Raw genomic sequence first — 25190 nt, forward strand, 5'->3', positions numbered from 1 at the left:
TTTACTATTGGCTGGAGAATCTCCACCCTAATCAAAACAAAAACAAACTGTGGCTGATGTCTCTGAGATTTTAGATGATTCTCTGGCTTAAAAAAAAAGGGGCGTGTTGTGAAGAAAGACATATTACCATTGCCACGGGGTCGACCTTGACCTTCAAACTCAATCTGGCTATTAGGGCTGCCCCTCCCCAGCACCCCTGAGATGTAAAGAGGCTGACGGTTTTGACCCCTGATCCCATTTCTTAACTAGGCTGAGGTGCCAAATAACCTTTTGACCCAGGAAGGATTTGCAGGTTGCCTGAGCAACCTCAGATTTAGCAATGATTGACAGGTCCGAACTGTTTTTTTTATCCGCTTTTTTTAAAAGGAGGAACAACAACACTCCTCTGCAAGAAAAATGACAGAAAAAAACAGTATATTTGCAAAGAAATCTGGAGTTATAACGTGTCAAATATGCTCAGAGAAAATGGGCAGATTAGATATTCTATTGTACTCAGTTGGCACATTATTATGCCAGATAGATGCAGAATAAATTTCCCTTAATAAATGAACGCTTTACATGGAAATGAATGTATGAATGCAATGGATGGATGTCATTATATCAGATGGAGGTCTATGTAAATGAACCATGAGCAGATTTGACATGTGGTGCAAATCACAGAAACACCAGAGCCGAGGATCATGACAGGAATAAATCTGCCTATTTTAGGAGACGGCTTGTGTTCTTTGACATAACCCTTAATCCACAAATATATTTTCAACAAGGGCGAGCCTCTAAAAAAAACTTATTTTAATTTTGCTAGTTGTAATGTAGGGGTAGACCATTTCATTACGATTGACCCAGGGGAATCTAAGGTTACCATCTGGCCACTGGCCACCATTACTGATCCTTGTTTTAATATGCAAATAGATCTGTTTTTCCAACCTTGATGTAATCACAAATGTATCCTGACTGAACAACAGGAACCATGTGCACATGTGATAACGGACAGTCTTCATGCAGATGTGAATGAAATGAGCAGTCGGACAGAGAATGGCCGTCAGTTTACCAAAAAAAGAGCAGTGCTCAGATTCAGTTCAGGTATCCTGTCTTTCATGTTGGGACAGATACTGATTATCTTCTCTGGGTTAGGAGTGTACTTTTTTCTGTAAATGACATGGACTCAAACTCAAAATGAAGACAAATAAACTTAGGATTGTATCTAGAAAGCAACCAATTTCCCATATGTTGACAACAGCAGTGTATTACTGACCTGGAGTTACACAAAAATGTGCCAACATGTTATCACTTCTCAGTGACCTGCAGATCTGTGGTAGTCTCTGGCTTTAAGATCAGTGTGCAAAACACATGTACATATTTCTTGTCAAGGAGTCCAAAAAACTGCAACTGTGATTTCTGCCTGCCAAGGAATCACAACGATGTTCCCTGCTCCCTTTTAAAATGTCTATTACATTAGGAAAAGTACAACGTCATCAGGTACGGATTAATTAAACAGACTCGGGTTGTGTTATAGAAGAAATTGTTATAAAACTGAAACATTTGACTTTTCCTAATCTCTATAAGTAGATGCTGCATTCACATGTAGAATCTGGAAGCAACGGTACAAGATTTAGGTATCAGAAGCTGGTTCTTGTTTTCGTTTGAAGTCCGAGTAGTATTGACCAATCACGTTTGAGCTTTTGGTTGAGTACAGATAAGAGGCGCGATGCACTGGCCGAAATGCAATCTTTGAACCCATCGGCTATCGTCTGACGATGATTTAGCTTTTCATTGGTTTAAAATTAGCTTGTAAACCAGCTACTTGTGAAACAATCCGGTCGTACGTGTCATCTCTCAACTCCAACTCAAGTTGCTATTCGGACTATAAACAATGAACTGCGCACAGAACAGGAAGGGCCCAGATATGTGCTGGCTACACCAGAACCCCAGAAATACAGCCCCGTGCCTCCAGAGGCTTATCCAGACCAATAGCCGATGGGTTCCGAGATAACAACACTCACTGTTAACTGTCTACTTTATTACATTAGGAAAAGTAAGTTTCGTCAGGTATGGATGAAATAAACAGACTTGGGTTGTGTTACTGAAGAAACTGTGTTGAAATCGAAACATTGTACTTCTCCTAATATGATAAAGTAAAAAAAGCTGTGGGGAGGCCATGTAGTTTAAAGCGCATGGATTAAAGCACTAAGTAAACACAGAGGAGTTGGGTGTCTTGACCACTGTCTCTCGTTTCATGCAGAATATGGTATTTGTTAGTATCATTGAGGAAAAAGTTTGCACTTCAATAATAAAACTTTATTCTTTACCCTGTGACTTTATGGAAAATGTGCCCAAAAGTAAGAGCTACTGGTAGTTACTCATAAAGGTACTGCTGAGAGGTTTTGTGGACTCTTTGGGAGTAAATTCTCTTTTATCTTCAAAAGTCTTCGCTTGGCTCCATCAGAGATCCCTTTCAGTTATGTGGCCGAGTATGATTGTAGTTTTTAACAATACATGAAGGAAGAGAGTCGTGGTTTGATCCTTTGGTGAAGGACTGAGAGCATGGATGCAGCTGTCTCTTTTTTATTTGTGCTGGTCAGCTTAATTATAGATTTCTGAACCCTTCAGTCGGGCCCAGGGTTGTTGTATTGTTTTGTGATTTGGGAACGTACATTGAGTTGATGAAAGTTTATGCAATTGCTGTTCCAAATACTGTTTTGAACTGGGGTTTTCTTCTGATGCACAGGTAGTGATGTATTTGGAGCCAACAATGCACAAACAGACAGAAAAGAGCAAAACCTGCAGAAAGTCTGGGAAAAACATTGTATCAGGAATGTTTATCACCAAAGATGGAGTCAAAATAAAAATGTGTATAAAATTAATTTTATCACACACGTTCAAGCGAAATGTATGTTGTGGTGAAAGGATTTTTAAAAAATGTTTTTAGGGGCATTTATATGCTTTTATTTGATAGTCAAAGTAGGAAGATGACAGGAAATGATGGGAGAGACAGAGATAGATGGGGAATGACATGCAACAAAGGTCCCTTGTTGGACTTGTATTGTTCAGTGCTATTTGAAGGATGATGATCTTGATAATATATGTATATATTATACTGGATATATAAGACATGTATAAATGTAAATGTCTTCTATTCCACAGCGGAGCCCCTGGTGCAGGTGAACGGGAAGCCGAGCTGCTGCTTCTTCAAATTCAGCCCCAAGCTGATGTTCACCAAGGTGCTGAAGGCCCAGCTGTGGGTGTACCTGCGACCGCTGCAGCAGACCTCCACGGTCTACCTGCAGATCCTCCGGCTGAAGCCCGTCACGGACCAGGGCAGCCGCCACATCCGCATCCGCTCCCTGAAGATAGAGCTCAACTCCAGGGTCGGCCACTGGCAAAGTATTGACTTTAAGCACGTTCTGCAGAACTGGTTCAAGCAGCCCCACACCAACTGGGGGATAGATATCAACGCCTTTGATGAGAGCGGCAATGACCTGGCAGTTACCTCGCTGCGACCCGGGGAGGAGGGGCTGGTAAGGACCCTCAGACCTGTCCATGGGGCAGGGGAAGAATCACTTCTCTTATAGCTCAGATTTACGCAAATGTATTATTTCACTCAAAGCACGGCAGCCAAAATCATGTTAGAGAAAAAAAACTTGATTTGAAGAGAAATGTGAATTTGTATTGATAACTGGACTAAAATAGACTTAAACAAATATTCATAGAGTAAAAGATTGATGACATCCTGCACGTCATTTCCCTTTCTCTCTCTCCACATTTTTTCTGTTAATCTCTACTGTCAATCCTTAAAATAGAAAAGATAGAGAGTTCAATATTTACATAAAATTGCTCACAGTCACTATCTAGCAGTGGGCAACTCCGGATCTGAAAAGTGAAGCCAATGCAGAAGTGCCTTAAACTTGCATTCTTTCTAATAGCCAGCAGGGGGCGTCTCCTCTGGTTGCAAAAAGAAGTCTGATTGTATATAAGTCTATAAGAAAATGAGCCTACTTCTCACTTGATTTATTACCTCAGTAAACATTGTAAACATGAGTTTATGGTCTCAATCGCTAGTTTCAAGTCTTCTTCAATACAGCATGATGTTCATTTAGTAAATGATGGTCCCATTTAGAGTCAAATAGACCATAAAGCAGGGTATGCTTTAGGGCGTGGCTACCTTGGGATTGACGGATCGCTACCACGGCATTGTCCGGTCTGGGAGTTGTCCGTGTTTTCATCTTACAACTACTTTAACCCTTTCACAGTGTTTTCAGTTCATGAAAGTTAATCATAACCTTTTTGTTCAACTAAAAATGTCTTACTCAGCATTATTCAGCGTTGTACCTAGCTCCGCCCTCTTGTGTCATTTCTGGTTGCAAAAGAAACAAGATGGCCAAAATGCTGAACTCGAGGCTTCAAAACGGCAGTCCATAAACCGATGGGTGTTGCCACGGTGACTACATCCATTTTTTATATAGGCCAACAGTCTATGCTATCTAGTGAGGATGCAACACAGGCTACTATACTGATGTATAAAACTTCAAGTTAGTTATCAGATTTGATGTTGTCCTACAACATTTGTCTTGCATCTTTTAGACTTTATATTTGTTTCAGAGTAGATTTTGAAAAGTTCCCAACCACTGTTTAGTAAAAGTGCGCTGCTGTGTTTTAGATTTCTGAATATTGTTTCCTATCTTCCTGGCAGCCACCGTTAATATAATTCAGATTATCAAAATCTTGATAATACTTGATAAGACTTCAGACTTGCTTGTCAATGAAAGCATCACAGTTTAAGTCATAAGCAGATCCTAAAACGTGTTCTACATCACCACACACAACCTTTACTTTACAAAGGTTGAAGCAGAAATTGTTTTCCCAGTAAAGGATTGTTCATCTTAAGCAAGTGTTAAGAATCTGTAAGTTGTTTCTCACATTACAGTGAAATTAATGAAAACCAGTGGCTGCACAGAAGGATGTCAACAAATTCTCAGTGGATGAGATATGTACATCATGTAGCATCAATCTGCATTATAAATACTAAAAACATAGCAAATACTACGATGAAGTGTTGACATTAATAGTAATAGTGGTAATTCAGTGTACACCATACTTACATCAAAATCCATGTTTTGAGCCTCGGTCAAAGCATACAGAAGCTACACTTCTGTAAAAGCACAAATGGTTTCAAACAAACCTGCAGCCGACACGTTTTTGTAAAGCTCCATTCATTCCAACGGCCTGAATCACAAAGTCACGCTATTGAGAGAACAGCTTCCCTCTGACTTATGTCACAGGTTCACCTCAAACACAAACAAACATTTGTTGTGTTAGTTAAAGACACTGATTGTAAATCTCCACACAGAAAGAGGTGATTTGAAGCCTACAGGCATGAAACAGCAGGGATCTGTTGAAGGCTGGACATTTCCATTACCTCTGGGCATATACTGTATGTGCAAGAGTTTTTTGAAGGCTGTTTACATGTACAAACACAGGAAGAGCTGTATTATGTGTCAGAAATCGTATGCATATTACCAAATGGTGGAATTGGAGGGAAAAAAAGACTACACACAACTTAAAATGGGGAGTTTATTGAAGCATCATGTATTTATGACCCTAAATACCACCACCACTGCACTCTATTTGAACATGTCAGCCATGACCACTCTATATTTAGTTCAGTCCAGAGAAAACACAGCTGCTTTGTTTGGATCAGCTTTCACCATTCTCATATTCTTCATATTTGCATTTTAGAAAACCTAAATTGAATGTGCATCTTCTGTGTACACACAACCATTTTCCATTTTTCTGTCCATGTGGTGGTGACAACTGAAATTGTTCTTGCACAGACAATTATATTAAAGGCAGGCTCGGTGATTGTGAGAAACCAGCAAGAGTGCACTAGATTTAAAAAAATTATCCAACCAAAAAACCCAGCCTAGTGTTGCCAACTCTTTTCTAATGAAAGTAGCTAGCAGCACTAGCTCCAAAAGTCCCTAAATCAAGCGAGAAAGTCGCCAAGTTGGCAACACTGGCCCTGTTCAGACCTGGCATTAACCTGCCTCCTGAGTGATCGGATCACAAGTGGACAGCTTTAAGTACGTCTGTTCACATCTGGCATTAGAATGCGTTTCCACATGCGTCTTGAGTGACCACTTGTGATCCGATCTCACTTCCCCGCTCTATTTGCAAATAAACACGTAGTAAACACACGGCTAATACAGCAGATGTTGACGTAATATCACATGAATATCAGTAGTAATATCATACATATTCGTGAATTTGGGTTCATATTTTTACATCAAAATAAAACGTCATTGTACCGCGGTCCCCTGGGACCTCCGTGCCGCCGGCATCGCCGCCTTTATAATTGAATTAACATTTTAGCACTTCCGGTTCTCTCGTCTGGAAGTCAATGGGTTTTTTAATGGGTTTTTAGTTAGATGCCTGAAGTCAGGTCTGTGGTTAACACAAGCTCACGAGATTTTAATGTTTTGTTCTACGACGTAAAATACATCAATAAATATCCCACTCGTGAATTTTGAAGCCTTAATGTGTCTTAAAAAAGGCGGTTGCTAACAATTAGCTAAATGAGACTATTAAACGTCATCACGCCGACTCATCCGCCTTTACAGCCTCGTTGTATATACTTGTGTTCATGTGACCGTGGTGTAGTTCGTTTATAGCCTAACGTTAGCTTTTTACTTCTGGCGATTGACTTTCCACCTCAAAAATCATAAAAGTCGTGTTCATTTGTGGAGACTATCTTGCTGAACAAAATGTGTAAGTATCATAAACGTGTGTTTGCCACAGAGCTTATTTTCAACATAAATTTCTGGAAAATCCCATTGACTTTGTGTTCTGGGAACTCAGTGTGATGCTAACTTTCTGGTTGGCCTACAAAAATACGTCATCCCTGCAGCACTCTTTTGTTGTTGGGATGTAGTGAGAATTTCAACTAATATAACAAAATGTTTCTCAAATCTTTACCAAACCTACCTTTAAAAAACTGTAGAAAAGATTGTACTCTTTGCGAAATGTGAATGGATTGTCAACTAATGTTCCTCTGATTAGTTTGAGCATTCCTTTAAAGATTTTCACATCAACCATTTAGTCTCATGTTGAAAGGATGCTCCTGGGCCTCAAACCCTGAGAACAGGATCTTTGCTTGTTTGTTTAGGTTTTTATATGAATGTACTGTGTTTATGTCTAATGTAATGGATGGGCTTGCACGGATGAGTTCAAACTTCTTAAAGCAAAACCATCTGTGAATCATTAATCTAGTTAGAAATCCCAGAGTTACTGCAACTGACAGTTACATACAACAACTACGTGGAATTATGTAGGCCACTCATCCCAGTTAAGCAACACCAAATATTTACTAAGTGGTCATTTGGGTCAGATCTTCACAACACATATCAGAGGGCAGCTCTGGTGTCTTGGCCAATAAATCTCTGCCTTCTGAGCACACAGCAGTGTGCGATATTATTCTTGAAGGAAAAAAAGGGAAAAGATCAAAAACACAGGCTAGCGTACCAAAATAAAACAAAACACAACAAGCAGAGAAAGAGTCAAACTCTGCTTCTCCCTGATCCTCTGGGTCTTTTTTCTACAACAAAAGCCCTAAAGGCCAGGCTGACATGGTCTCACCCCAACGGCCTTTCAGCTTATTTCCTCTTTTGAATGCGTCACAAAAAACTGTGCTGGAGCCCAGCTGGAATCACTGTGGGGAGAGGAAGGCTTTGTAAAACAAACATGATGGAGTAAAATATTTGATCCGCTTGCTTTGCCCAAAGGTCAAGTTTATGGTAGCCTGCAGATGACCTCCCGGGTCATGGTTCAAACCAAGTATACAGAGTCAGCCATCGACGTTAGAAAAAGATCTATCAATGCTCTTTGAATCGCAGCTCAAATGGCACATTGTGTTCCTACATTAAAAATTAAAAATTAATTCATATGTTTTTGTGAAATATCAGATTAGTAGGTTTTGATTTTTAAGCAGTTTTAAAGCTGAAGTAGGCGAGATTGGAGCAAATATGATTAAAAAAAGTTATTTTTATAAAACGGTCGCTATATCGTGACAGTAGTACATGAAACAGGTAACCTGAAAAAAATCATGTGCCTCTGTGTCCTCCGGTGTCCTCCGGTGTCCTCCAGTGTCCTCCGGTGTCCTCTGGTGCTCCTAACAGCATCTGCGGGATTTCACAGACCAGAGGAAAACAAGCAGAAGTCTAGTTTTCTCTCAGAACACTTGAATTACAATATGCTGAAAGGTTATTATGGAATTTTTGCCCAATGATGCCAAAAATATACTGCCTACTGCCACTTTAAATCTTTTTCCACATCACTTTCGGCTCCTTTGGGGTCGTCCATGTTTTACTCTAGAGAGCTGCCATTAGCAACTGTTAGCAATGGTAAGCTAAATCAGAGACTACCTATTTTTTTCATATAAAATGAGGTGTTGGTAGAACTCAGATTTATTCCAGTGGAAAAAACTAGACCTGACTGAGGGAATTGAATATTGAAAATGTTGGGGCTAAGACGCTTAGTGTATCAACCTAAAATGTAGAAATTGATAAAAAAAAAATCCTTGAATTCTCTTCAGTAGGAAAAGCACCAGTGAAACAAATATTGTTAATGATGGGTCAGGTCCATCAAGTGTCCCAATAAGCCATTGAGCATAATACCAGAGCTCTGGAACCAGCACACCTAAATGTAACGTGTTTGCTTGTTATCAATTACACCTACTGATTTTCCTATGACTTACCAAAATGTGTCATGGTTACTAATCAGACAACCCAATATCACGCCAAAACGTGTAATAGACCCGCCTATCCACCAGAGGATAGCGTGTCAATGTCACATTTTGTCTTGCAGTGTCGTAAATATTGCAGAGTTGTATGAAGGTGCAGTAGGCTACCAGCAGGGGGCAACAAAACCACTCACTTAGGTTTAGGCAACAAAACCACTTTACCTTAACACGTACAGAAACAGCGTAACTTATATACAGAAAACACATCACAAACATCACAAATGTCACTAACATAACTTACAATACAAAACACCAGTCTCAAACAGCGGTCCCCTGGTTTAAATCGTGTGTTTGTTGGACACATCTAGTTCCCCTCCCGCCCACCATAAGCAGTCTTTCTCTGTCTTTTTAGTCTACATCACTAGTTGTGTGGCATATCTACGTGGATGCATTTACATTGCAGTCAGTACAGATTGCATGGCGTACAAATGCCACACCAGAGGCAAGAACAACGTTCTTATCGCACGCTTTTATTATCGTGCCATTCTTAGGCCTCTTCCTGCGACCGGGCTGAATCAGATCATATTCTCGCTTTACAAACCATTCCGCTGTGTAGATAACTAGAGGGTTTTTACTGTGGTTTTTCCCAACTGTGACAAGTCAAAGTGTCTTTTTGTGAAAAAGGCTTATTGGCCTGCTGTTGTAATTATTTATAGTGGATCATCAGTTTGTGTTGCAGAAATGATTCATTTTGTACCTGGACTACATTTGAATTACTGGTGTGATTAGCCATGAATTATTTCTACACATGTTGAGAAGAAGGTCACAACACACGACAGCTACTTGACAGGTTGAAAGTAGGAATGTGCACTCCAAGCAAAAATACTATTCGAAAATCACTGGGAATTAGTCGATTATTATTCGAATAATAATAATAATCCCCCCCCCCCCAAAACACAGACACACACACCCGCAGCAGCTGCTCTGCGGGGAGAGACAGACACAGGGGGGGGAAACGACATGTAGCGTCGGCACATTTTCCCATCTAACGTTTTGGATTAAGAGTTTTTTTCAACCATATTGTGTGAACAGTGGAATAGGCCGGAGTAAAGCCAAACCAAGACGGTTTTAGTGAGTTTTATTTTGTTTCTGCCGGGTTTGAATGATGACATGCTCTGCTGCTGGAACAGCTGATTCTACTTGGGGTGCAGTGCCGCTTGCACGCGGACACGACATCGGGGTGCACTCGCGGCGGTGCGGGGGGTCTGCCCGGGGAGGGTGGTCCGGTGCCAATGGGCCTGGCCCGCCATTCGCAACCTTAAACCAAGTGCAGCGCCTCCGGGTACCCAACTCTCCTTCAGAGGGAGCACGGGGGTTTGCGCAAGCGGCACACACACAAAGAGCCGAACTGAACATACCACACACATTTTACCAGTAGTAACGTTACTACCGGGCAGCGCCTGCAACGGTTAATACAAGGGAAATATATTTCTTTTAAGATGGGATCGAATAGTTACATAAACTATTAAATTTTTTATAACTTAACGAGTATTCGAAAAATTTTAAATCATGACCCATCCCTTGTTGAAAGGGGAAGATTCAGTTTTTTTATATTTTGACTAACTCCTCTGTTGGCATCAACATTTGGTTTTCATCTTTGGGATATCTTCTTAGTGTCTAGCCTACTTCATTTAAAAAAAGTCACAGAATGTGAAAAGCCTTAAATATTGCATGTAAAATATCACGTCAGCATCAGTCAGGATATTAGTATCGCTCCAACAAAGACAAGGTCATTGTTTAAAAACATACAAAATGGTCAAAAGCATTTTATTCTTTCAGTGTAACTACCACATGAAATAGCATTTAATCAGATTTACATACATTTTTATTTAGTAAAATTTCTCTCTTTTGTCTATCCTGAAATCACAGCATTAGAATATTATGTGCTGAACACTTTAATTCACTTAGACAAAGTTTTATCTGTACTTTGGCATCTTTAGTCAATTCTTAGAAGTGCTTAACGCTGACCTACTGAAGTATCAGAAGACGTTTTTAGCTTGTAGTCCAATTTCTGTGTTTGTAAGTTAGCTGACACATGGATTGAATGCAAAATATGTGCAGTTGTAAAGTGGTGGCAGTGTTTGTGCAAAAGCAAATTCTATATGCAGTCCTCCTCAGTTGCATAAATGTTTGGTCCATAAGACCTTTGTGACCTTTGTTTGTCCTCAGTCTGACAAACATACTATTTAGACATTTTGAATTGAAACAGCAGGAAAAACACAGGTGGATCCAACTTCATTAACAATGGCAATGAGCCATCATGCACAATAGCAGAGCCCTAGAACTGGTCAAACTAAATGGGATGCAGACATTATTTATGTATTAATTTTTTTTAAGAATCCTCCTCACGCTGGATCACTATTCATTTTATTAGAAATGTTTCAATCCTCAAACCTTCATAAAACAAAATGTATATGCTACAATATGTCAATATGTATTCTGGGAAAAAAGATATTCAGTCTTTTCTGTTAGGGCCAAAATTAAACACATGAATATGACAGGATGAAAAAAGAAATGGTGTAAATTATAATCTCTTCTCTGTATATAAATTGTAGCTATATACAGATTACACTGATACCCTAAAAAGTTAAATCCAAGTGCTGTAAATAATCTTGCATCTACAGTGTAAGAAATGAATGGAATATTTCCCAATTTTTGTGGAAATACACGAGAGAAGATCGATACAGCTCTCAAGTTTGGGCATTAAATATGTAGCTAAAGCTGGGAGGCCATCAGCTTAGCATTAGCATAAATATTGGAAACAGTTAGCCCGGCTCTATTGAAAAATTTGCCTACCAGCACCTTTAAAGCTGTTTCGTTTAATCCGTGCACAAACAGAACTGTAAAGACGACACTTTGAGGTTCTAAGGAGACTTGAATGCTGTAACAATTTCTTGGCAAATAACTGCTGGGAGCTGTAACTTCCCAGAGTCTTGTTGTTGTCGTGAGGTTGCCAGGCAACCAGCAGAGACACAGAAGGGCTGGATGGACGAATAAACTGTTGTTCATCAAGAAATAGTTACAGTATGAAACTCCCCCTTAAAACACAATTTGTCATTTTACTCTTCAGTTTGTCCACAGATTAAAACAATAAGACACATGTTTATTGGTGAGTTTTAGTTGGCGTTGGTGGGCGTTAGGCGTGTCAATTGACGATAACCGTGATATTTAAAAATGTAATATTGATATCATGTTATCATGTCATCCCTCCAATGAATCTCCCCTCAAATGAATCGCCACCTTAACGTGGAGGGTTTTGTGTGTCCCAGTGACCCTGGGAGCTGTGTTGTCGGGGATATTAGCTCCCGGTAGGGTCTCCCAAGGCAAAGTGGTCCCAGGAGAGGGGCCAGACCAAGAGCGATTCACAGACCCTTTATGAATCGGACTAAAAAGAGTTGTGGAACCTCGCCCTGAAAAGGAAAACCGGGGCCTCCTTTTGGAGCCAGACCTGGGAGTGGAGCTGGTGGCCGGCCTTGGCACTTGGGGCCTGGCCGGGAACAGCCAGAAAGATCAACTTGGAGACACCACCCTGTGGGCCAACCACCCGCAGGGATAGGTATTGTGGTCGGGTGCAGTGTGAGCTAGGCGGCAGGCAAAGGCAGGGATCTAGGCGTGCTGATCCCCGGCATCGCAGACTGGCTCTAGGTATCAACTAGATATAGTTGGGCTCACCTACACGCATAGCTCTGGTTCTGGAACCAAGCTCCTGGAGAGGGGCTGGACTCTCGCCTTTTCCGGAGTTGCCCAGGGTGAGAGGCGGATGTGGAGCCCCCGGCTGAGCGCTGCTGTATTGGAGTTCTCCCCGGAGAACGAGAGGGTCGCCTCTATGTGACTACGAGTCGCTGGGAAGAAGTCTGACTGTTGTTTGTGCTTATGCACCAAACTGCAGCTCGGAATACCCGGCCTTCTTGGAGTCTCTGGGTGGTGTCTTGGAAAGGGCGCCGACTAGGGACTCCACACTTCTGCTAGGGGATTTCAACGCTCACGTCGATGGATGAATGATGGATGATGGAGAAACCTGGAGGGGGGTGTTTGTGAGGAATGGCCTGCCTGATCTGAACCCGAGTGGTGCTTTGTTGTTGGAGTTCTGTGCTGGTCATGGATTGGTCATTACAAACACCACGTTCAAGCATAGGGCGGTTCATAAGTGTACCAGATAGCGGGGGAGGCTGGCAGACAGACCTGGAAAACTTAAACGTGTAGTTAAGGTAAACTGGGAACGTCTGGCTGAGGCCCTTGTTTGTGAGGTCTTCAACTCCCACCTCCAGAAGAATTTGTATCGCTTCCCGGGGGAGGCTGGCAGCAGACAGGTACCGGTTGGCCAGAAGGGCTGTAGCTGCGGCGGTCGCCAAAGTAAAAACCTGGGTGTGGGAGGAGTTCAGGGAAACCATGGAGAAGGACTTTCGGTTGGCCTCAAGGGAGTTCTGGCAAACCGTTTGACGACTCAGAAAGGGAAAGCAGGGCTCGGCTCAGGCTGTGTTCAGCAGGGGAGGAGAACTGTGGACCCAGACTGGGGTTATCGCCGAGCGGTGGAAAGAGCACTTTGAGGAACTTCCGAACCCGACCAACACGTCCTCCATAGAGAAGGCAGAGTTTGAAGACTCAGGGGAAGGCTTATCCATTTCCTTGGCAGAGGTCGCTGAGGTAGTCAAAAAGCTCCTCAGCGGTGAGGTGCCAGGAGTGGATGAAATTTGCCCTGAGGTGCTAAAGGCTCTGGATTTTGTGGGGCTGTCTGTCTTGGCTGACATGCCTCTTCAGTGTCACATGGAGGTCAGGGAGTGTGCCTGTGGAATAGCAGACCAGGGTGGTGGTTCCCCTTTTTTAAAAAGAGGGACTGGAGGGTGTGCTCCAACTATCGGGGTATCACACTGCTCAGCCTCCCCAGGAAAGTTTATTCTAGGTTGCTGGAAAGGAGGCTTCGACCGATTGTCCAACCTCAGATCCAGGAGGAACAATGCAGTTTCCGTCCTGGCCGTGGAACAGTGGACCAACTCTTTACCCTTACGGGGTACCAGGGTCGTTGTTACGAGCCATCCGGTCCTTGTATAACCAAAGTGAGAGCTGTGTCTGTATACTTGGCACAAAGTCAAACATGTTTCTGGTGGGTGTTGGCCTCCGCCAGGGTTGTCCCTCACCGATCCTGTTTGTGATTTTCATGGACAGGATCTCAAGACGTAGCCGGGGGGAGGAGGGTGCCTTGATTGGGGACCTCAGAATTGCATCCATTGATGTGGTTCTGTTGGCTTCATCAGACCACGACCTTCAGCACACGCTGGGGCGGTTTGCAGCCAAGTATGAAGTTGTCGAGATAAGAGTCAGTACCTCCAAGTCTGACGACATGGTTCTCTGCTGGAAAACGGTGGATTGCGTCCTCCAGGTTTGGGAGTGAGTCACTGCCCCAAGCGAGGGAGGTTAAGTATCTCAGGGTCTTGTTCATGAGTGAGGGTAAAATGAAGCAAGAGATGGACAGGCGGTTTGGTGCGGCGTCAGTGAAAATGTGATATTGTGACAGCCAAGTGGGCTTATTTTTAAACTTTGGAAAGAGCAAGACTAGTCCTCCTGCTTGCAGTCTCTATGCTAAGATAAGCTAATAACCTCCTGGCTCTATAGATCCTTAGTCAATGCACAGATATGAGAGGTTCCGGTCTTCTCATCTAAAACTCTGCCTTTTTAGACATTAAGTGACATTAAACAGTGATGTCATAAACTGTAGATGTTTTGTTCTTTTTGTTAAATATTTGTATTTTCCTTAAGTGATATTTAAGTCATGTTGTTGTTCTCTTATAACCACCTCTTTCTCTCTGTCTTGCCTCTCCTCCCCCTGATTCCAGCAGCCATTCCTGGAAGTGAAAGTCCTTGAGACGACCAAACGCTCTCGGAGAAATCTCGGCCTGGACTGCGATGAGCACTCCACCGAGTCTCGCTGCTGTCGCTACCCTCTGACTGTGGATTTCGAGGCGTTCGGCTGGGATTGGATCATTGCCCCCAAACGCTACAAAGCCAACTATTGCTCCGGCCAGTGCGAGTACATGTTTATGCAGAAATACCCGCACACCCACCTGGTGCAGCACGCCAACCCCAGAGGCTCTGCAGGGCCATGCTGTACCCCGACCAAGATGTCCCCCATTAACATGCTCTACTTCAATGACAAGCAGCAGATCATTCACGGCAAAATCCCCGGGATGGTGGTGGATAGATGTGGCTGCTCTTAGGCTGCAGGGGAGACGCACACTTGTGTACAGCCACCATCGCATCAAACCACCCAAAACCCTTACGGAGCTCTCCCCTGGCACCAGAACCAACTCCATGGCACCAGATTTCACTTTGCTCAGCCACAAAATCATCCCACTGGGTTTCCATTTTTTCCAGTAATTAAATTGATTCTAACTGTAAAAAAAAAGTTATAAATGAAACATGAATCAAAAAAAGGACTGAGTGATGGAAATACAGTACATTATGAATGATTTAAAGAGGTTGTCCTTGTGGAGCAGCTTCAGAAAACGGTAAATGAAACAAAACTATGTTATAGAGTATGTGTTAGTTTTGTGGGTTTATAAAGTTTTTTGTTTTTTTAATGGCATCTTTGTGAAATGTCCAGGTTAGTGGATTGAGATGACAGGAGACATAAGCATTTACAATATTTTTAAAGCAATTTCAGTTCAAAGGTGAGTTTGGAAATACTTAATTTCACAGATACGCTAACTTACGGGTGAGATTTGAAACACAAAAATGTTTGCAAGGGGGCATGATCAGAATTATTTTGCAATCCATCACTTTAACAAAAAAAAGAACTAAATCCATGCTAATGTGAGGAGGGTTTACTGTTAGAAATACTCTTAGTATAAATCCAAAATCTTGTTTACAGATGTTTAGAGATGTGCTCTAGAGATGTAAAGTGTTGAGGAGATCCAAAACCAAACCTATACCCTCTATTAATGTATAACACCCCAGTGTGACTTTCCCGAGTATCTACGAAAACCTTTCACAGTTACTTTGATCTTTTTTTATTTGTAGTCTTGTAAAACTCAAAAAGGAAAAGGGAAAGAGGAGGTTATACTATTTGAACTCTGTCTTTCAAAGCGGATAAATAAAGCCAGTATAGCTATTTCTGCCATTCTGCAAAAGTAGATAAGACATATTTAGGTTTCACTTTCACACTGAAGTCTAAAACTAAAGTACTGTAATGTAGATGCACTCTGAAGTCATTCGGCACCGCCTGGGAGAGGAGGAGGAGGAGGAGCAGGATCCTGCAGGATGACGAGAACACATTTCCTTTCTTCTGCGTGACAAAAGGAAAATACACTTTAACACCTTCAACTTTTGCATTAAATGTTTAAAACAGAGAAGTAAATGCACTGTTTCATAACTTGAAGAGGCCTGGGACTGAGCATTAATAACAAACAGAAAGCAAACCCTGAAATAAAACACACGATCTCAAATGTTCACCCTGCTGCAAATTATTGAGCTGAAAAAAGCACAAAACAGGATTACAGTAATATGACTAGAAGTTTACATACTCATACTTACAGCAGTGTTCCCATCTGTATTTAAAAATACACTTACATTTAGAAAGAGCAGTAGCTTCATTAGCTCATTCACTTTTTTTCAATACTATTTTCAGAAAAGAAGTAATTATAAATCACAACAAACACAAATCAAGAGAATGTAACGCAACTACTGACTTTAGTTTAGAGAACATATTTGATTGCGTTTTGAAATGCCCCCATCCACCTCCACCTCAACTGCATCGTCATGATCATAAAATATTGTTAGTGCTTGAACACAGTAGATTAGTGACGCTTGAAGTCTGTCTTTGTCTCCTGGATGTCAAAGCAAAGATATCCTTTTGTTGTAAACGAAAGCACTATGCTGTTGGATAAAGGAAGAGCCTTCTGACATTATATATAAATGATATATGTATATATTAAAAAAAGGGGTACAAAAACCTTTTTTGGGGCACTCTACCTTACCAACAATAAATTTTGCACTATGGGACGTTCATGGCGTGAGGAGGTAAAGTGTTGTTTGTGTTTTACCAAGCACAAGAGAGCTTGTACAGTATAGGATTAAAAAAAAAAGAAACTATTCAAGCTTCTGGTGATAAACCATGAACTAGAGAGGTTATCACTTCTTTTTGATACCATCACGCTTTCCTGACTTTTGTCTGAAGCGGGGGCCTGTCCATACACTCACACACTTATATCCAATCTGGAACCTGGACGTACTGTACCAGCGGCCTGAAAGGCCTCCTTGCCCACTTTGGGTGATAAGTCATATATGTATAAGTGTCTGGATCAATGAAAATAGAATGCTTTAACTGGAAATGGCCCGCCCACCAACTTTAATCTGTTACCATGTTAGAGAGACTGCGTCCTTTTGACTTAAACAATGTGTCGACTGTCTTGCATAGACATGTTTTTGCCTTTGTGTGTATTTTAAGTGAAAGCACCCATGTAAGAATGGGAGGAGTATCCAGGGATTGTTAGCCAAAGTAGAGGATGACATGTTGTGTGCTGTAACTTTTGTGATCGCAGGAATATGCTAGAACATTTCAAAGGGAGGAAAAAGCTGGTTTAGGGGCAGTGGTTGGAAATAATTCAACTGGTCAATTGTCTATTTATTAATATTAATTACAATGCATTTCAAAGTCTGTCTACCTCACTTTAGCCTCCTAAAAACCTTGCTTTTTTTCTTTTTTTTTTTTTTTTAATTTGTCATCGATTAATCTGTGCAAACATAACCTATAAGAACCCCCCCACCACCCCCCAAAAAATGTAGATGAAAACCACAGGGTCCCCTTGCTCTCAGGTTCAGATTGAGTTATTGACGGAGTGACTGATGGTAGCGGCTCTGGTAATGTGTGGTCAAAAGAAATAATTAGCTGTGCCCACATCTATGGCTTGTTGAGAAGTTGCATTTTGAATTTTAGTGTTTGTATACTGGTATGTGTGAGAGTGTTTTCATATAAATATATGAGAGTAAGAAATGTAAATACCTACCCAAATGTTGACATTTATGATGTTTTGGACAGGTTCGCCGCTTCTAATGTTTTTCTCACTTTCCCCCTTCATTCCTCTGTTCTTTGTGTAGTTTTTAAAAAAAAATCACTCCAACTTTGTAGTTTAATGGTTGTGCATATGAATAACTGTTCAATTGTTATTTTTGCCTTTTGTTGTTTATTTACTGTCATTTTTCTTTTGTACAATAAATCATTTATTTAGCTTATGGGATTTGTTGTTTATTTCTGAAAGCTCTGATAAATTCCCGTTTTCGCGTCGGCCACCGTAGTTCTTCTCGCTCGGGAGAAGTTTCAGTTGGTTGCAATCTGCAACCTCACCACTAGATGACGCCAAATCATACACACTGGCCCTTTAAGCTGTAGTGGTGCAACCTGATTTCACAAATCTAGTTTGACACTAGCAAGTAGTTCGCTACTGAGATTTTATGCACAAATTAAGTAATGAATTTACGAATAGCTGGGGCAACCCAGTCGAGTTACACCTGGCAGTTACTGGGTGTAAATATTTTTGCAACGTTTTCTTTAAGAACCTCTTTGTGCGGTTGAATACATTTTAATTTAGTGATGCTTAAATCTCCACTTAGTAAACACTTACGTTTTAACTAGGCTAAGTCAGGTAAGTGTGCTAAGTTGTCCTCAAAGTAGTCAAATTTAAAGATATAGAGTCACTGGAATTAGTTTATCAAATAGTTTTTAATTGGAGAGTGTAAACTCCCGGCAGGTTGCTCTCACACCTTGAGAAGTGCACACACACACACACACTTGGTTAAGCCACCAGTGGCATCCTGATTCTTGGAAAACAGTAACGGGCAGCAGACGTGGCAGGAAGCAGATTCACCATCACCGTCACCATCGAGGCTAATTGGTGAAAGAGAGCGTTCAGAGGACAAAGGTTTAGTCTTGGGGTTCGGGTTGCCATTATTTGGATGTCATATAAGATCCAGCCTGACCCAATTAATATGCCACCTGATAGGAGGGCCTCTCATCAACCTAATTTAGAGAATCAATAGGGGACAAATGAGAGTGAGAACGAAGCTCTTTACGGATGCAAACAGACAAAGACCACCCAGTACAAGCTCGAGGAGACTGATGCCAGCAATGACATAAACCTTTTGACAAATCCTCACTTGACATAAACAAACATTCACACAGTCCCCTGCCCCTCAAGTGCATCAATGTGCCGTACACATCATCAGTCATACATAGACAAGGGAGGACATTGATGGATGTTTTTATTGTTTTGGCACATAAGGAATAGTTGTACGAGCTGGACGTGAAGTGTTAGAGGCTGAATGCTGCACCCAAAGCTTTAAGACTACTAACATGATGAACTCTGACCCGGCTCCATTAAATAAAGACTGGACTATGCCATGGAGGCAAAACAAAGTACAGTACAATGGGAATATTGAACATGTTACAAAGCCCTCAAGAGAAGCCGGTGGGGGCTGGGAGGATTTGGGAGGAGCTTTATGGCAATTATAGCCATAAAGTTAAGAAAGAAGGTGAATTGGGGGCAGCTCTCAATAGCTTAAATTGCTGGACACAGTCATCAGTAACACCTTTTTGTCTGGCTCAGTGACTGGCCAGTGTTTATAGAGAGGGGAACTGTTCAGGGAAGATCACACGCACTGTTATGGGATGAAAGAATCTCACATGACAATAAAATAAACAGCGAAGACACGAGAGCTGAGTCTCGATGAGTCAAAATCATCAACAAGGAATAGTAGTGGACTTAAGTGTGTGGTTGATTATTATTATTACTGCTCATTGAATTTGTGTTGTACCTCAAAATAATGAGAAATAATATGTTTATTTCATCTTCTCAAAGTGCGTATAAAATCATATTTTGGGGTAATAAATACAACATAAACATTACATTTTGTAAGTTATTTCTGAAAACAGTATCTCACTTGTTTCATCATGGATATATTGACTCATATACAGTCTCTTAGTCATACATCTTGACTTGTCATTCTGATCTACCAAAGCTGTCATTCTGATCTCCCAACAAATATGTTGAAGCTCTACTTCATTTAACTGATACCTTGACTACCTTTTCTGTTATGCGTTAGTATATTTTTAATTAATTTAGCCTGCCATCTTCATATTTTGAATCAGTTGTTTTGTCATATACTTTTTGCCTGTTGTGTCACAGAAAGCATCGACGTAAATCATTCTTGTTACATCACTGTTATTAGAAGCATCTTTAGCACCAGTAGTAGGCTTTTGTTAATTGTAATAGAACTGAATGCTATTATTAGTTGTATTCTACTAAATGATATTATTATTGGTATTAACTCGAGTAGCGAGTCACAGCGTGCTGTGTAGAAATAAATGAGCTATGTCTATTCCACTAAAAATGATTTAAATTTGACTGTGACCTCTGGGAGAGAAATTGGAAGAAAAAATCTCATTCATGTTGATCAACTTTATTTTAATTCACATCTGGTGGAACTTGCAGTCATTAAATCAGTTTAGGTCCAGTTCACCGCAGTGGTTCAGTGTCTCTGTGAATGACAGCTGTCACTCTTTTGTGTTCCCAGCGCACCATCTGGTTTGAAGCTGGCTCTGCAGTAGATGGTAGTGAGGTGTCGTTCGGTGGGCCTGGCTGAAGGCTGCAGGGGCATGTCGCTGCACCATCCCACAGACCTGAGAGTGTACCTGGGGACAGGATGACCATCCTATACCCTGGAGGATTTCCTTTCTAACAGTCAGGTACAAAAAAGGAAGCAACAAAGGTCCTAATTATACTCACATCTGTTCATCCTTTTGGTGTTTCACAATTTCTATGCAGTTCATTCTGATGAATGCAACAATATTAAAGATTCAACCGTATTTGAAACTGTGTCTTAGTCATGATAGATGGACAATAGTGCTGGATAAACAGATTAATTTCAAAATAGTGCTGAGACAGGTTTATTGATTGAAATTGAATCTAAATTGAATCAGAAAATAATTCAAAGGATGTGGGTATTTCCATATGACATGAAGGAAAAGTGAGAAATTGTTTTAAAAACATAAATAGAATTACATGATTGTAAAGAAAAAGTGAAGAAAAAACAACAGCATTTGATATTAACCAAATCATTTCTTAATAGAAACACTGAAAATGATCAAATTTCTGAATCAGTTTTTAAAAAATGTCAAAGATTTCTCACAATCTCTTGTAGCTTTCAGTTTCTTTTCCTCAAGAGAGAGGAAAGCATTTAAAAGTGGCTAGAATGATCTTATTTATTATCAATATGTAAAGTAGATACATAATCTTACGATATTACAATAATAATAATGTATTGAATGTAAAACTCACAGAGGTCAAAGGACATCAAGTTGAAATAAGAACAAAATCAGACCACAACAGTTTTAGAGGAAGATGCATCAATGAGCAAAACCTAAATCTTTCATGCAGGAGTGTGTAATGTGTTCACACAGGTACAACATCCTAATGATGACTGAAAACATGAAACACCAGCTTCCCCTCTGCCAATAATACACAGCAATCTGCACATTCCTCCCACTTATTTTGAATGCTCCTCACAGCAGTGCGTGTGATTACTTGAAAGTCAGCCGGACATCTCTCTTTTGGCAACAACAGGAATCAGCCCGAGAGCGAAAAACAAAACCTTTTGTCCCACGCTGTCGTCCTGCAGTCCTGGTAATAATCCTAAATCTGCCTCGTTTTTAGGAACAACATCTTCAATCTGTAGCCCGACTATAACTGCACATTAAAGCACAGAAATATCCCATGCAGTGCTGTTAATATTAGATACATTATTATGGGCGGGGAAAAAAGGGGAAAACACAAAAGAAACAAACAAAACAAAAACATCAGGATGCAGATTTTTCTATAATATGAACTGTGAAGTATTGACAAAGCTGTTGGTTCCTCACTTGAGTTGTCTCAGATAAAATTCATTGGGATGATATAATATATTTTTTTAAAAAAAAGGTAAGGTTATACGAGGACACAGCTGCACTCCCTCTCTGACGTGGTAGGGCTGGATACACAAAAATATTCCAGGTCACTGATCAAACCTCCAAAAACACAACCCTCGATCAAATCCGCCTTCACCCCCCTTCACACACATCCGTATCCCATGTGCAAGAAAATTATAAAGCACACAAATAGGAACAGTTTTATGTGTGTTTTGTGATTAATACACTGGTTCTTCATGTCCCACAGGCAATCTCACATATTATTATACTTTTTTTTTTGCCTTATATCAGGGCTTGGCAATATGGCCAAAATCTCCTATCACGCTATAGGTCACTTCATATCTCAATAACCATAAATATCAGCATGATGTAACATGTTTTCTGGTAATTCAATAAATAAATAGTATACAATATGAAATAACCACATGTTAAAGTCAAATTTTTGTAAACTCCTGTGTAAATTAAATACTTCATTTTAAGAACCTGAGTGCAAAATGAAGTGAAATATAGAGAAAAAATAAATAAGTACAGGCCTAGCCTATATCACAATAGGAACAATATAAAAAAATATATACAATAGACATTTTTATATTGTTTTGACGATGTGTATCGTCATATCGCCCAGCCCTACCTCATACACATGCACATGAATGAATTGCTCTTTGTTGCAATTATTTATATTTTCTAATTTGGTGGACGTTGAAGATGAATTGCTGGGATGAAAGTTTCAACTTTTCATGTAGCATTGATGTATTTATGTTTATGCAGATATCTTTAACATTAATTATTTTAAAGTCCATCTTTTTTTTAATTTTCAATACATGTAAAGCTTTTTGAAATTAAGCATATTACTCATGCCATAAGAATAAATTTGCATTTTAATGTCAGCAGTCAGCTGACCCTAAAAGTTCACATTACGAGGATGAGTGAGTGAAAAAGCTTTAAAAAAGAAGAAATGAAAGATGGATGCTCCGTTGCTCACAAATACATTTTGTTCTGTTTCACAAGCCTTGTGAGATTGTAATCCCAGCATTGCAGATTTTGGGGGTTTGATGCAACATGGCAGCAAAAACAGCAATAACGAGTTGCCAAAATATAGAAGTCGGGGCAGAGATGCTGTCGGTTACAGTGCTGGCCAATAAAAAAGGGGTTGTGGATTTCTTTGAGGCCTGAGCAGTCAGTGAAAGGCACTGTGGGGTCTCCATAGTTCACATGGCAAACTCTCAAACACCCACGGGGGGGTTGCCCTCCCTCCCTCCCCTGTCATGCCTTAACTGAGGCTAGTGTTGACACAGTGCTGGCCAATCTAATTTTGATTGTCAGGAGCAAGGAATGGTGATCCTCCCCCCGCCCCCCTGAGATCATCAAGTTCATTTCTCTGGCTGCATAGGGATTTTTTTCCTTTCGCCCCCCCCCCACCCACACCCCCACATCCCCCCACCCCGCCACCTCCCTCTCCATCTCCCCATCTCCCCACCACTAGAACAATATTCAGCCGTTCCTGGGCCTCTCAGAGTGAGCTCACTGGAGTTAATCTCTCAGGCCTCTCTCCTCTCTATTGCTGCCTCTCTCTCACTCGCACTCTCTCCCTCTCTTTCTATTCAAAAAGCCATTCGAGAACAGCTTGAATTAGTGACAGTTATTATTCAGACTAATGAGTAAAATCTCAAAGGCAACAAAAGTGGACTGTGACATCGGCTATAACAGCATTCATAAATCATTCATTCTTGGCAAGAGGGGTTTATATTAATAAGTGGGCGACGAATATAATTTCTGCAACTTATTAAGATTTTAATTAATCGAACGCAACGGCGGTGACGACGGCAGCAGATATCTGCGTGAAGTGTGAAGTATTTAGAGGGAAATCTGTGAAATGTCACGAAGCCTTCATTGTTTTCCCAGATCTGTACCATCAGAAAAGACAGATGGCCCTCTGCACCTTTGTTTGTGGGTGCGTGTGTGTGTGTGTGTGTGTGTGTGTGTGTGTGTGTGTGTGTGTATGTGTGTGTGTGCACATGTGCCTGCACGTCCGAGGGAGTAAGGAAGGTCAGGCTTATTGACAATATTATTTGATATTTGAATATAAAAAATATTTTTTTATATTTTCAAATGTCAATATTTACCCCCCAAATAAAACCCCATTGTCTTTACTTTTTGAATGATGACCATATCTGCAAATTAAGATTTATTCATTATTCATGCATACACTCATTTAGTTCAATGCTTTCCATAATTTTAGATTTCAGTATGCATGATGATGAGTTAACGCAATAAAGGGTCAATTAATGTCTTTTTGTGTGAAAGACAAAAAGGGGGGGAAACTGCTCAGTGACAAAGTGTGACATTTGGTGGAGGCCTCTCTGTAATCAAATTCAGACATTATAAGACAGACATTCATTTTGTCAATGAATTCCCAGCCAATGAGACGCAGTGACAGTCCAGCAGTGTGGGGCTTTGTGCTGTAATTGAAACTGAGATGTAATAACAGAGAAGAAATTAGGGGACAGAGGATCAGTTGACATGAATGGATCAGTCAAGCTACCTGAATAAAAGAATAATCAATCAATCATAATGCTTTGTAACCATTTGCATGGCATTATTTAAATGCTGTCATTTAAATAATTTCCATATCCATAAAACGTCTATGACGCTTCAAGTAAACGTTAATTGATATTTGTCTTGTTTTACCACAATTATTCTCCTGAAATGTTGCACAAAGATAAAACTTTATAACTTGCAGGAACTTCCAATGCAGTACAACAAGTTGGCCAGATGGGGGCACTACAACTAAAGGTCAAAGTTTAAATTAGTCAAAAAACACTCTTTGCGTAAACCTGCATCCCTCTGCCATCAACTTATAAAGGTTAACCTTTTTTTAAAATCAACAAAAAAAATAACAGATGTGATTTGTGGACTTCTGCTTCAGAGGAAATAGTCCGATCAAATATCCACAACAATTGTAGTTACAAATGTGCATTGACATGTCAACACTGATTGCTGCCGGAGTTTGTGTGCAGGAATACACCTTTTGGTATTGATCTACAAATTGTGTGAAGAAAATACATTTAATTAAAGTCCATTATTTGGAGACGGATGAGTTTCTCTTTTAGTTTTTCAACATTCACAGTATATAAATTATTTCATAACTTTATAACCCAAATGTATTAATTCTTATATGAAACAATATACAAACACTGAAAACGTTAAATCATTACAAATACAGGACATCAGGAAATCTGAAATTGTTGTTTGTGGGTGATTTCTAAGTTGAAAACTTTATTCAATACAGTACTCTCTGTTGTACTGTTGTATTAACCAACAACCAGAAACAGCTTGACAGAGCTTGTATAGAGAGAATACTGTAAGTACAAAAGAGAATAAATTGTTATTCTAAACAATCCAACTATTACTTCTAGTTTGACATAAATAATTATCAATTTAGCAAAT

The 25190-nt window shown here is 40.4% G+C and overlaps 1 protein-coding gene across 2 annotated transcripts in view; it reads left to right on the forward strand.

The window, feature by feature from the left end:
- gdf11 (growth differentiation factor 11) overlaps positions 1-18016 on the forward strand; it is a 37427-nt gene extending 19411 nt beyond the window's left edge. Inside the window, exons 4-5 of one of the 2 annotated variants that reach the window (XM_037768741.1) lie at positions 3142-3515; positions 14623-18016. In XM_037768741.1, the coding sequence (XP_037624669.1) occupies positions 3142-3515; positions 14623-15003 (755 nt within the window). In that variant the 3' untranslated portion in view covers positions 15004-18016. The remainder of the gene's footprint in view (positions 1-3141; positions 3516-14622) is intronic. The other variant, XM_037768748.1, reaches the window with a different exon arrangement.
- Positions 18017-25190: the final 7174 nt, after the last annotated feature.

Source organism: Sebastes umbrosus, chromosome 1, assembly GCF_015220745.1.
Source record: "Sebastes umbrosus isolate fSebUmb1 chromosome 1, fSebUmb1.pri, whole genome shotgun sequence".
Taxonomy (NCBI): Eukaryota; Metazoa; Chordata; class Actinopteri; order Perciformes; family Sebastidae; genus Sebastes; species Sebastes umbrosus.